The sequence below is a fragment of the Ailuropoda melanoleuca genome, chromosome 12, assembly GCF_002007445.2.
Source record: "Ailuropoda melanoleuca isolate Jingjing chromosome 12, ASM200744v2, whole genome shotgun sequence".
Classification (NCBI taxonomy): Eukaryota; Metazoa; Chordata; class Mammalia; order Carnivora; family Ursidae; genus Ailuropoda; species Ailuropoda melanoleuca.
This window is the reverse complement of record NC_048229.1, coordinates 13,639,772-13,653,194: the sequence shown is the minus strand read 5'-3', so window position 1 is coordinate 13,653,194 and position 13,423 is coordinate 13,639,772. Positions and strand designations below refer to the sequence as shown.

Here is a 13,423-nt window from a genome sequence, read left to right as displayed (position 1 = left end):
CACAGGGTGGGGGTCGCATCTGCCATGTTTACTTGTCAGCACGAGGGCGCATTCTTTAAAGGGGCGATAACGCCGTATCACTGCAGGCTTGAGAATCCCAGCATGCATACCTCACGTGTATGGAGTTCCTGCCTGTGTCAGGTGCTGGGCTAAGTAAGCACATCACTCGTGCTATTGCGTTTATCCTCCTATCGTTCCCCTGGGGCAGGCCCTATTTTGTCCCATTTCACAGGTGATAAAGCAGACTCAGAGGGGTCAGATGAGTGCCCAAGGCCACACAGCCAGTAAGTGGGTAGCCAGACAGAGGGCCAAGTCATAAGACTCCCGAGCTGGCTCTTAGTCACAGGGTTAATAACATGTTTGTCTAAATTTGAGATTTACACACCACCATAATGATGGTGACTTTGGTAGAATGTTCTGGCAAAGTCTGGGAGAAGGGAAAAGGGAGACCCATGTCAGAAATGAGCCCTCGCTCCAGTTTCTATTCCCATTTGGCTCGTCCATGATGGCCTGGGGTCCTTGGTAGAGTCCCAGGCCTCTGTCTCAGATGCCCCTGGGCCCTGGTTGTGGAGGTGGCCCCGGCCCTGGGTTTGAGTCCCAGCTACCATTTCCCCTCTCTGGTGTGACCTTGGGCACATCTTCACCTCTGCACATTCACCTCCTTATCTACAAAGTAGAGATCAAAATGGCCCTTTGCACACAGAGTCACAAAAATTAGATAAGATGTAAAGCGATCCTAATATAACAAATGAAGAAAGCAGATGACAAGTCGTTAAATAAGATCTTATGGCATTTCTTTAAAAAAGATGCACAGAAAACCATCTGGCAGGCTCCACAGCCAAACATTAATAGGGATGGTGGTTAGGCTTTGGACCAACATTGCCTTTCTCCTTATCTGAGTTTTCTAATTTTTCTGTAATGAATATATAATAACCAAATGAGTAGCTTTAATTAAAAATGAGGCAGTGAGTCAGTGTTCATGAAAGCACTTTGTAAACTGTCAAATGTTCTATAAATTAGCTCTTGTTATGGTCCTTATAGTAATTATTATGGTTATTGCTAGTCGGCCGTGAACTGGAATTCGTTTCTGCCCCTTGCCGCCTCCTTGGCCCGTGATGGGAGGGCCCACTCGATCGCCTTCTGCCAGGTCCTGCTGTGTCGTGCGGCGATCCCCACTGACTTCTTTCTGTCTTTGCTGCCACCACCCACGTGGGGACCAGTGTCATCTCTTGCCTGGAGCCCTGCAAAACCCCTCACGGGCTCTCTTTGTCCAAACAGGGTCTTTGAGAAGGGAACTTTGTATCAAAACTCTCACTGGTTTCCCACTGACCTTGGCATTAAATCCACACTGCAGTTTGGCCTATGGCCCTGGTGGCCTGTCGCTTGCCTGTCCCTTTGGCCTCTCCTTGAGACACTCACTCCATTGTCACCATGCCTCGGGCACACTGCCTTTGAAAAGGCACCCCGAAAAGGGACTAAGGAAAGTGCCTACCATAACTTAGATGGTTTCGGAACCTGTCAACTTGGTATCATTGACCCTTACACTTTTATATCTCTTAGCACGGAGTCTGTGCTCGTAGACCACATTGATATTTGCCCTTCCAGTATGGCAAAGGAGTGAAAAATGTTCATTCATGATTGGATTTTTTATTTTTATTTTTTGGTTTAACTTATACCAGGGCTGAAAACCCCAGCTTGCATGCAGACAGTGGGGACTTTATTTTTAAAAAGATTTTATTTATTTATTTATTTATTTATTTATTTATTTATTTATTTATTTATTTGAGAGAGACAGAGAGAGCACAAGCAGGGGAAGCGGCAGGCAGAGGGAGAAGCAGGCTCCCCGCTGAGCAGGGAGCCCGGTGTGGGACTTGATCCCAGGGCCCTGGGATAGTGACCTGAGCTGAAGGCAGATGCTTAACTGACGGAGCCATGCAGATGCCCCCAGCAGGGATATTTTTTAATGCTTCCATTTTTCCTAATAAACTGTTGCAAGGCTTAACAACAACAACAAAAAAGAAGCCCTTCCTACCTGTATGCTTTTGTCCTTGTCATCCTCCTCCCCTCACCCCACACCTGCCATACCCTGTCCTTGGTTCTTGGCAATCCCCTTCTTGTCCTCGATGCCAGCTTAAATATCACTTCTTTAGGAGGCTGAGCACTCTACCTAAAGTCAGCCCCTCCCCCAATTGAGCTAATTGTAGATTGACCTGCAGTTGTAAGAAATAATACAGAGCGATCCTGTTACCGTCTGTCCAGGCTGCTCTAACAAATACCACAGACAGGGGGGCTTAAGCAACAGACGTTACTTCTCAGAGTGCTGGAGGCTGGAAGTCCAAGATCAAGGTGCTTCCAGATTCGGTTCTTGCTGAGGGTCTTCTTCCTGGCGTCTAGACAGCCACGTTGCGGTCTCCCATGGCCTTTCTTTCCTTGGACCTCCTGTGTCTTCCACTCCGTGTAAGGGCACCAATCCGATCCGGAAAGTTCCACCTGCGACACCTCATCTTCACCCGATCACCTCCCCAAGGCCCCACCTCCAACTACCATCACCGTGGGGGTTAGGATTTCAACGGCAGGATTTTGGAGGACGGAAGCATTCAGTCCATAACAGATCCCTTGTACAGCTTGCTCAGTTTCTCCCAACTGGTAACTTTTTGTAAAACTCTAGTACAACATTGCAACCGTATTATTGACATCAGTGCAACCTCCTGATCTTGTGGTCTTGTTCAGGTTTCCCCAGCTTTACAATGACTCCTGTGTGTGTGAGTGTGTGTGCAATTTTATCACCTGGATGAGTTCACAATCACCGCGATGAGGACACTGGACAGTTCCAACAATACAAGTATCCCTTGCATTTGTCCTTTTATGGCCACACTCACCTCCCTCCTGCCTGTGTCCTCCATCCCTAAATCCTGGCAACCACCAATCTATCCTCTACTTCTAAAATGTGGTTGTTTCAAAAGTGGAATGTGAATGAAATCTTATATGTAACCTGGGGTTGGCTTTGTCTGCTCAGCACAGTTGTCTGGAAGGTCACCCAGGTTGCTGTGTGCTCCATAGCTCGTTCCTTTTCATGGCTGTGTGGTGTTCTGTGGCTGGCACGCATTCACCATTGCCAATTCTCTTATCACATCTCTTCTGCCCCCCTGCCCTGCCCCCAGCACTCAGGCACTCATCCTCCTCCAAAATCCTTTCGTGAGTGTGTTTTCTTATCTATCGTGTTTCTCCCTCAGCAGAACGTTAAGTCTAGGGAAGCAGAGAGCCTGGACTAGGTGTGCCCTGCTCTGCCTCTCTCGAGCATAGTGCCTGGCCAATTCAGAAACTGTTGGATGAAGGTGTGCCTGAGCCCACAGTGACAGCAGATCTGGGACAAGTATGCAGTGGCTGCATAAGTGGTCAGGGAGTGACTGGGGGTGAACGTGACTTCTACAGAATTCATGTATCTCAAATAGGGGCTCGCTAGTAAAACTGCTTTGTAAGGGAAAGGTTATCATTGAAAATCCTTTAAATCACCTTGAAACTGCTGGAAGTAGGATCCTTGGAAGCTCCAAAAGCGAGAATTTACTCCTTTGCTTTTCTGGACATTTGAATTGTGGGCTCCCCAGCCACAGGAGAGTGGGGGGCAAGGCTGTTGAATGGAGATTATGCTGAGAGGGTCAGCAAAGAGATTTCATTCTCTTTTTGGAGGGGCCAAGAGGAGATGAATTTATGTAAATGTGTATGCAGTGTAGTGTGCATACACGGTGCGGCATGGATAGGGTGTGATGTGCATACACTGTAGGGTGCATAAGGGGTAGGGTGCATACACAGTGCGGCGTGGATAGGGTGTGATGTGCATACGCTGTAAGGTGCATAAGGGATAGTGTGCATACACAGTGCAGTGTGGATAGGGTGTGATGTGCATACGCTGTAAGGTGCATAAGGGATAGTGTGCATACACAGTGCGGCGTGGATAGGGTGTGATGTGCATACGCTGTAGGGTGCATAAGGGATAGTGTGCATACACAGTGCAGTGTGGATAGGGTGTGATGTGCATACGCTGTAGGGTGCATAAGGGGTAGGGTGCATACACAGTGCGGCGTGGATAGGGTGTGATGTGCATACGCTGTAGGGTGCATAAGGGGTAGGGTGCATACACAGTGCAGCGTGGATAGGGTGTGATGTGCATACGCTGTAAGGTGCATAAGGGATAGTGTGCATACACACTGTGGTGTGGATAGGGTGTGATGTGCATACGCTGTAAGGTGTATTCACTGTAATGTGCAGACACCATAAGGTGTGTACCGTGTAACCTGCCAGGCTTTCTCATGTCTTATGTGTTGTCTCTCTGCTCCTTTGTTCCAACTCAGGAGGCAACCTTTCCAAACAGGACTGGACCATCCAGTGGCCCACCACAGAGACGGGGAAGGAGAACAACCCTGTGTGCCCCCCGGAGCCCACCCCGTGGATCCGTACCCACCTCTCCCAGAGCCCCAGGGTCCAGACCAAGTGTGTCCAGCATTACTGTCACGCCAGCCCCTCTCCCGGGGCCCCCGTGTACACCCACGTGGACAGGCTCACCGTGGATGCCTACCCTGGTCTGTGCCCGCCACCGCCACTGGAGTCAGGCCACCGTTCCCTGCCCCCGTCGCCCCGGCAGCGGCACGCCGTCCGTACCCCGCCGCGCACCCCCAACATCGTCACCACCGTGACCCCACCTGGCACACCACCCATGAGGAGGAAGAACAAGCTGAAGCCTCCGGGGACCCCACCACCCTCCTCCCGGAAGCTGATCCACTTGATTCCAGGTTTCACGGCCCTGCATCGAAGCAAGTCCCACGAATTCCAGCTGGGTCACCGCGTGGATGAGGCCCACACGCCCAAGTAAGTGTGTTTGGTGGGTGCCCTGGGGCTGCTGAGCCCGGGGGCTGCTAGGGGCTGCTTCATGGCCCCAGGACCACCCCGGGTTAGGGGAGCCTCGAATGCACCTGTGTTTTCTTTCTTCAGTTGAATGAAAGGTGGCTTTTGACGGAGGGCCCATGAGAAAATGAATAGCACTTTCCAGAAATGACCCTTCTTATGCGATGGATTATCTAAAGCAGGCAGGAGTTGGTAAACTATCGCCTGGGGGCCAAATCTGCATTTATTGCAACGCAATCAAGTTCATTCCCGTGTGCGTTGTCTGTGGCTGCTTTCCTGCCGCACGGCTGAGTTGGGTCTGGCCCGCAAAGCCGAAAACATTTGCCGTCTAGCCCTTGGACAGGGAGAGCTTGCTGGCTCCTGCCAACTCTGCCTTAGCGCTGCCCCTAGAAATGGGCTGTGAGCTGCAGGCCTGACCTCACATTTTCTAGTATCGCGTTAAAGAGGTGAAAAGAAACAAGTGGTATTTTTATAATATGTGTCATTTAACCCAATATGGCAAAATATTACCATTACAACATAGAATCAGTATAAAATATTAATACTGAAATATTTTGCATTCTTTTTTCCGTATGAAGGCTTTGAAATCCGGTGTGTATGTTACACTGCGAGCTCATCTCCATTCAGACTCTCTGTGCTCTAAGTGTGCGATGGCCCCGTGGGGCAAGGGGCTGCTGTACTGGGCAGCATGTGGAGGAACATGCTAGTGCTTATAATGAAAAGGCATGGCCGGGTCTGCTTGGGGCTGGGGGTGGGACAGAGTGTGGGGAACTAGACTATCAGAGCAAAGGACTTCATACAGAAGCTTAGAGTGGGTCTCTAGGCACCCAGGGGGAACATCATCAAAGTAGGGTGCAGTGTGTGCCTGGCTCCGGTTTGGGGGGGATCTTGCTGCCAGCAGAGGGTGACACAGTATCTGTAGCTACATACCAGCCAGCGGAAGGGACGAGGAAGCTCCCTGCAGGACCCCTCGGAGGCTGACGGTCGCCTGGGTCCCTTGCATTCTTTTGAGGTTCTCAGTGTATTAAAAATGGAAGAAATGCTAAACAGGCTTCCAAAGTGGGTGGCATGTTTTTGATATGTACACTTGAATGAAATTCCCATTAAGGTATAGAACATAAAATGATAATTTATAATCTCGTTAGGAGACACCAATAAGGAGTCTAAGTTTGGCGCCTGTTATGTGTCAGAGCCCTGGATCCCTGCTCTGAGATCCTGCAGCAGGATGTGGGGGAGCAGTGGGGAGAGTTCCAGTTCATTTCCAGCACATGAAGGCCCATGTGGGGGGCTGAGGCCAGCCAGAGACAGCGTGTCTGACCCAGGCTCCTGTAGGAAACAAAGTGCAGAGGCCCTGGCTTCCTGTGACATTGCAAAGGCTCTCAGGGATTTTTAGACCCCCACCCCCTAGCTGTACCCATTCACCTTTGACTTGGGAATTTATCCGGGGCTGGATCTCCATCCCAGGCAGATATGTAGAGGGACTCAGGAGACCTGCCCCAATCTCAGACCTTCTCCCTTCCTCCTGTCTCAAGCAATAGAGAGCCCATGTGGCTGTCATCTGTTACTTTTGCAACACGGTCCCAGGACCCTCTGGGACTCACACCTGACCCCTTCTGTTGCCGTCAGTCACCCCCTGGGAGGTTCAGAGTAGCACCTGCCTGCAGGGGTCTTCACTGTTTGAGCCAGTGTCTCGTGAGCTCTCATCACCATATGCAGGTGGGTCTAAGACATTGATTGTAAGCTGCATCCTGAGATAAACTTAAAAAATATGTATGTCTTAGAATTGATGAAATGTGGTTTGTTCTTGGCTCTGGGCTAGTCAGTGGGGGTATAACGGGAAGCAAAGACGTAGCCTTGGTCTCGTGAAGTCTGACATTAATCAAATAACCACACATAAATATTATAAGATTGTGTCCAGTAATTACAAACAGTGTTAGAGGCTCTGAAGATGCAGTTCAGGGCACCAGCCGAGCTTGTGGCCAGATAGAGCTGATCGAGTTTGAGCTGGGAGGGAGGTGAGTGGGGGAACTAGGGAGAGTCTGGTCATGGAGAGTTCCCAGAAGTGATGATTAGACTGACGGCCAAGGAGGGGTTAAGAGGGTGAAGGGGTGGAGGTGGGGGGCGTGGGAAGTACTCCAGCCGAGAGGTGGAAGGGGGCACGGTACACTTGAGGAATCGACAGAAGGTGACAGAAGGCCTCTGTGGCTAAGGGACCAAGGCAAGTGATGCTGGAGGAGACTCAAGAGTTAGGCAGGAGGCAGCACTCTTCACAGCAGCCCCAAAGTGTGAACAGCCCAAGTGCCCATAGGCCGATGAATGGCTACGCAATATGTCCCCTCTATCTGGTGGAATAGTATGCAGCCATCAAGAGGAATGAAAATCTGACACATGCTTCACGTGGATGAATCTCAAATGCGGGATGCCAAGTAGAGGAAGCCAGTCACAAAGGGACAGCTGTTGTATGAATTCACTTGCATGAGTTACCTGAGAGCACGCAAATTCACAGAGACAGAAAGTAGAAGGGTGGGGGCCAGGGGCTGATGGAGGGGAAATGGGGATTAGTGCTTACTGGGCACAGAGCTTCAGGTTCGGGAATGAAAAAGTCCTGGAGATGGATGGTGATGGTGGTTGTATAAAGTGCGAATGTACTTAATACTGAAACTGTAACCTTAAAAATGGTTAAATGATAAACTTTGTTCTCTTTCTTTCTTCCTATCTATTCATCTATCTATCTATCTATCTATCTATCATCTATCATCTATCTATCATCTATCTATCTATCTATCTATCTATCTATCTATCTATCATCTATCATCTATCATCTATCTATCATCTATCTATCTATCTATCATCTATCTATATCTATCTATCATCTATCTATCTATCTATCATCTATCTATCTATCTATCATCTATCTATCATCTATCTATCTATCTATATCTATCTATCTATCTATATCTATCTATCTATCTATCTATCTATCTATCTATCTATCTATCTATCAATCACAACAACAACAAAAGAGTTAGGAAAGCTAGGGGTTGGCCAACTTTTTCTGTAGACAATAGATAAATAAATGGACATGGCAATGATCCAATAAAACTTTATTTGTAAAAAATAGGTGCCTGACTGGGTTTGGTGCCCTAGGCTGTAGTCTGCTCTGTCATAAGCTGTGCTAGAGAGGGTGATTCTCCCTTATAAGGCACTGGCAAGGTCTTCAGGATGAAAGGCCTGATCATATATGATGGCCACTCATGGTCTGAGGCTGTGGTTTCTCCCAACGGCACATCTCCCTCACCCCTCCCTGTGCTGACCCCCAGGAGTTGTAGAACTTGAAAGAAGGCTCTATGGACACATGATCTTTGCTCTATAAGGAAGGGGTGAAGTGGGAAAGGCTGACCTTTAGGTGCTTTCTCTAGCTTTATTGGTATATAATATGTACATTTAAGGTGTACAGAGTGATGATTTAACACACAGAGGTATGGCAAAATGATTATCATACCACAATAAGGTTAGTTAACACCTCCATCACCTCACAGAATTTTTTTGGGGTGAGCATATTTAAGATTTATTCTCTTAGTAACTTTCAAGTATATAACACAATGTTGTTAACTATAGTCACTAGGCTGCGCCCTAGATCCCAAAACTTATTCATCTTATAACTAGAAGTTTTCATCTTTTGACCAACATTGCCCCATTTCCCTCAGCCCCCAACCCCTAGAAAACCTATTCTACTCTCTGCTTCTATGCTGGATGTTTTCAGATTCCCCATATAAGTGAGGTCAGGCAGTATTTGTCTTTCTCTGTCTGACCAATTTGACTCAGCATAATGCCCTTCAAGGTCTATCTGTGTTGTTGCAAATGGCAAGATTTCCTTCCTTTTATGGCTGAGTAATATTCCACAGTGTGTGTACGTGTGTGTGTGCAACGTTTTCTTTATCCATTCACCTGTCGACAGACACTTAGGTTGCTTCCATGTGTTGGCTACTATGAATAATGCTGCAATGAACAAGGGGGTGCAGATATCTCTTCAAGATGGCAGTTTCATCTCCTTTGCATATACACCCAGAAGTAGAATGGCTGGATCATGGGGTAGTTCTATTTTAATTTTTTTGAGGAACCTCCATGCTGTTTTCCATAGTGGTTGCACCAATTTACATTCCCACCAATGGTGCATGAGGATTCCCTTTTTCCCACGTCCCTACCAGAACTTATCATCTCTTGTCTTTTTGATAATAGCCATCCTAATGGGAGTGAGGTGATGTCTCATTGCGGTTTTGATTTGCATGTCCCTGATGATAAGTGATGTTGAGCAGCTTTTCATGGATCTGTTGGCCATTTTTATGTCTTCTTTGGAAAAAATGTCTATTAAGGTTACCTGCCCACTTAAAAATCAGTTGATGATGATGATTTTTTGCTATTGAGTTGGAAGAGTTTCTTATGTAATTTGGTTATTAATGCCTTATCGGATTTGTAAATATTTTCTCCTGTTCTATAGGTTGCTTCTTCATTTTTTGATTTTTTTTTTTTTGCTTTTTAGTTTGATATCATTCCATCTGTTTATTTTTGCTTCTGTTGCTCGTACTTTTGGTATCATAACCAAAGAAGTCATCAAGGAGATTTTCCCCTATGGTTTCTTCTAGGAGTTACAGTTTCAGGACTTAGGTTTAAGTCTTTAATTCATTTTGAGTTAAGTTTTGTGAATGATATAAGATAGGGATCCAGTTCCACTCTTTTGCATGTGGAATATTCAGTTTTCCCAATGTCATTTATTGAAGACATTATCCTTCCTCATTGAGTGCTCTTGGTTCCCCTGTCAAATATTAGTTGACCATATATACTTGGGTTTATTTCTAGGTCTTTGATTCTGTTCCATCCGCCTATGAGTCTATTTTTATGCCAGTACTACACTTTAGATGTGAGCCTTTCCCCAGACCCCCGAGGGATTTACTTTGTCTGGATAGGGTTGAATCACCTACTTTTTCAAGGCCTTCCAAATCAACTCGTCCACCATCAGCTGTTTTAGAAATTGTCTATCAGGATTCAGGCCAAGTTCAGCTTTGCCCATCAGGGTTCTTCTGTCCAGTGTATCAACTTCAACACTTCCTTGGAGAAGGTGCTTCTCCTGGCTCACCTCACAGGATGCTGAGATTCACAGCATGCAAGCAGCAGAGGGGTCAGGTTCTTGAATAGGTGTGTGCTATTGAATCTGTGGTAATGACCCATTTGTGGATGATGACACCATTTTACCGGGCTGCAACCAGCATTAAGACAATGAAGTAGAATAGCCCAGGCTAGATATTGGGATGCATTGTATGTAGGGAGGCTAACTATTAGTGTTATTTTGTGAAACACACACACACATGTATTTATGTGTGTGTGTATGTGTGTATGTATACACACACACGTATATTCTTACTCTGGGGCTCTTTTTTTTTTTTTAAGATTTTATTTATTTATTTGTCAGAGAGAGAGCGAGCACAAGCAGGGGGAGTGTCAGGAAGAGCAGGCAGAGGGAGAAGCAGGTTCCGTGCTGAACAAGGAGCCCCATGTGGGACTTGATCCCAGGACCCTGGAATCATGACCTGAGTTGAAGGCAGCCGCTTAACCAACTCACCCACCCAGGCATCCCTCTGGGGGCTCTTTCTACTCTGGATGGCTTTGATGCTAGAATAAACCCCATCAGGGATTAGGTGAGAAGGTTTGAGAAGCCAGCCGTTTATCCTGAATTACTCGACTCATTCTGGTTTCATTTGTCTCTTTCATGTCTGGTTTCTTCTCTTGTTCAACTCTGTACCTCTGCTGGGCATGGTTCTTTGTTGCCAACTTGGCTGTCCTAAGTCTTCCTTTATGTGCCCTTAATGGATAAAGCAGAGTTTCAATAGTCACAGGTCTTTCTGAACAGATCTGAGTCTTTCGAGACCATTGATTCTTGTGAGTTTTCAAGCCCCAACACCCTGGTAGGTTTCAGGTTGGAGGAAGGCTAGGTTTTAGACCCTTTACCCTCGGCATACTCATGGTGGTATGTATCAGATGGTCTGCTTGGATTCCAAGCCTGTCCCCAATAGTATACCATGGGCATTTCTAGAAAAAAACATGGCAAGAAAAGAAAGTATTAGCCATAGCACATCTCTCACCTCCACTGGGAGACTTGGTATGCTGGAAAATACCAGAACTACTATGACTGATCTTAGTCAAAACCATTTTTCCTGCCTAGTATTCATTCTCAAAGTCCTATTTACTTTCTTCTTTTCCTTTCCTTTCCTTTTTTTTTTTTCTTTGCATTTGAGTTAAGTGGGTGGTTTTACTTAGATGGCATTACTAAAATGCACGCATATACACACATACATTCACATGGGGAGAAAAGACTGCTTTTCCACACCACCCCACCCATTAAAGGTAACACGTGATTATTGTGGAAATTGAGGCAACACAGGAAATTGATGAAGAAAGTAGAAAGTATATGCTGGTCCTTTGTTTTCTATGTATGTATGTGTATGTGTATGTGTGTATGTAGAATGTATATACACATAACATACGTACCCAGAGTGGTTTTTCAACAGGGCTGAAATCATGCCCAGGGGAGCAAAATCAGTTCTTGGTGCAGGAAGGCAAAAAAACAAAACAAAACAAAACAAAACAAAACAAAAAAACCGCAAAAAACAAACAAACAAAATGCCCCCACCTGATATTACAATAGTTTGTAGCCCTCCCAAGAGCCACTTACATAAACAGATATATGGTATATTTGTAGTATTAAAATTTCATCAGGGGTTAGGGGTAACAATTAAAACAAAAATCCAAAACGTTTCCTTAGAGAGTCATACTGAAAAAAAGATTGAAAAACACTGACATGGCTCTGTGGATATAATCCTATAGATGCAGTTAGACTTAGACATTGGGGGTTATCAAGAGCCTTCCCAGTGTCCTTATCAGTCTTTCCCCCCCGGCTTTGTGGCCACACTTACATGGATCAGTTGACACCGATTCCTTACTGTCAGCCATTTGGAAAATTCAGTCCATGCAATCTCAGGGATTTCGGTCACTTACCTTCAGTCCAGGGATCCCATGGCCAACGGTGTGGGAAAAAGGAAAAGCCTAACAATTCTTACGTGCGTTAGGAGTTGTATGTCTGTCTGTCTGCCCATCCGTGATGCAAATGACTTGCTTTCTCTTGTGAGAGAATCTGGAAGGGCAAGTTGGATTTCTGAAAACCAATGCCATTTTTAAATGCATGGGAGAAGTTCAGTATTCAAGAGGAATTCCATGGTGAACCCCATCCCTTTTTTGCAAATCTTTTTTAAGGTGATTTTCAATTACAATTTTGTTTTCATTACAGAAGTCATTTCTACGTCAAAAACTAATGAAATACTATATGGTGACTAACATAACATAATAAAAAAAGAGGAAGAATGAATTAAAAAAAAAAAGAAGCCATTTCCAGACACATCTTTATTTTGAAAATACAAGCAATATAAAGTGTAAGCCATACAAGGCAAAGTCACCCTTCCTCTTGCCATAGAGAGACACTAGAACTGCTGGAATCCTTTGCTGGGAATCCTTGCATAAACACACAGATTGTGTTTGTATGTGCATATACAATATATTTAGTTTACTTTCTCCATGATCAGAACCATACTCTATACATTGACTAATGTGAATTGCTTTTGTCAGTCCTGCATAAATATAAATATTCCACTTGTGACCTTCTCGCACTTTATCCCTTTTAGAAGTTCTTCTGTTTTCCCCAAAGCACATCTGGAAGGTGCCTTTGTGCATGCCTCTGCTCTCAGACCTCTGTGTTGTTTAGGTATGACACATTGCTCCCCTGCTGTTCTGGGGGAATGCTTGAAAACCCTCAGGTGGCCAGCGAGCAAGGCAGCCAGGCTGGATGAGACCCACGCTCATCCTCATTCTAGTTCCAGCGAATTCGGATTCTGTCAGTGGCCTGGGCTATATCATTTGTAGCTAGTATGAACAGGCTTTGCTCAACACGTTAATTACATACATAGGATTTCAGGAGGGATCTTTTGTTTGTCTTAGAAAACTAATGACATGCAAACACTCAAACTCACTGACACATACCTGTAGATCATTGTGCTGATTATTACAACAAACTCTAGTGGATTTGTAAGGGCACCAGTGGAGTGATGAATTTGTATGTAATAGTATATTCATTTATTTTTTTAATTAAAAAAAATTTTTTTTATTATATTACGTTAGTCACCATACAGTACATCCCTGGTTTTTGATGTAAAGTTCGATGATTCATTAGTTGTGTATAACACCCAGTGCACCATGCAATACGTGCTCTCCTTACTACCCATCACCAGCCTATCCCATTCCCCCACCCCCTTCCCCTCTGAAGCCCTCAGTTTAATAGTATATTCATTTAAAAGGAATGCTTCTGCCATGCTCATGCAAGGGGTCCTTTTAGGTCTAATTAAGCATTCAGACACACGAGATTAATATAGGTCACAGTTGGCATTAGGTTGACCTTGGAGGAAGCAGGGTAGCGCTTTGG

General features: G+C 45.6%; 1 protein-coding gene across 3 annotated transcripts in view; it reads left to right on the top strand.

Annotated features, from left to right (window-relative positions):
* Positions 1-13,423, top strand: part of KSR2 (kinase suppressor of ras 2) — a 404,020-nt gene that overhangs the window by 153,189 nt on the left and 237,408 nt on the right. For all 3 annotated transcript variants that reach the window (XM_034638641.1, XM_034638638.1, XM_034638639.1), the window contains exon 4: positions 4,350-4,863. In XM_034638641.1, the coding sequence (XP_034494532.1) occupies positions 4,350-4,863 (514 nt within the window). The remainder of the gene's footprint in view (positions 1-4,349; positions 4,864-13,423) is intronic.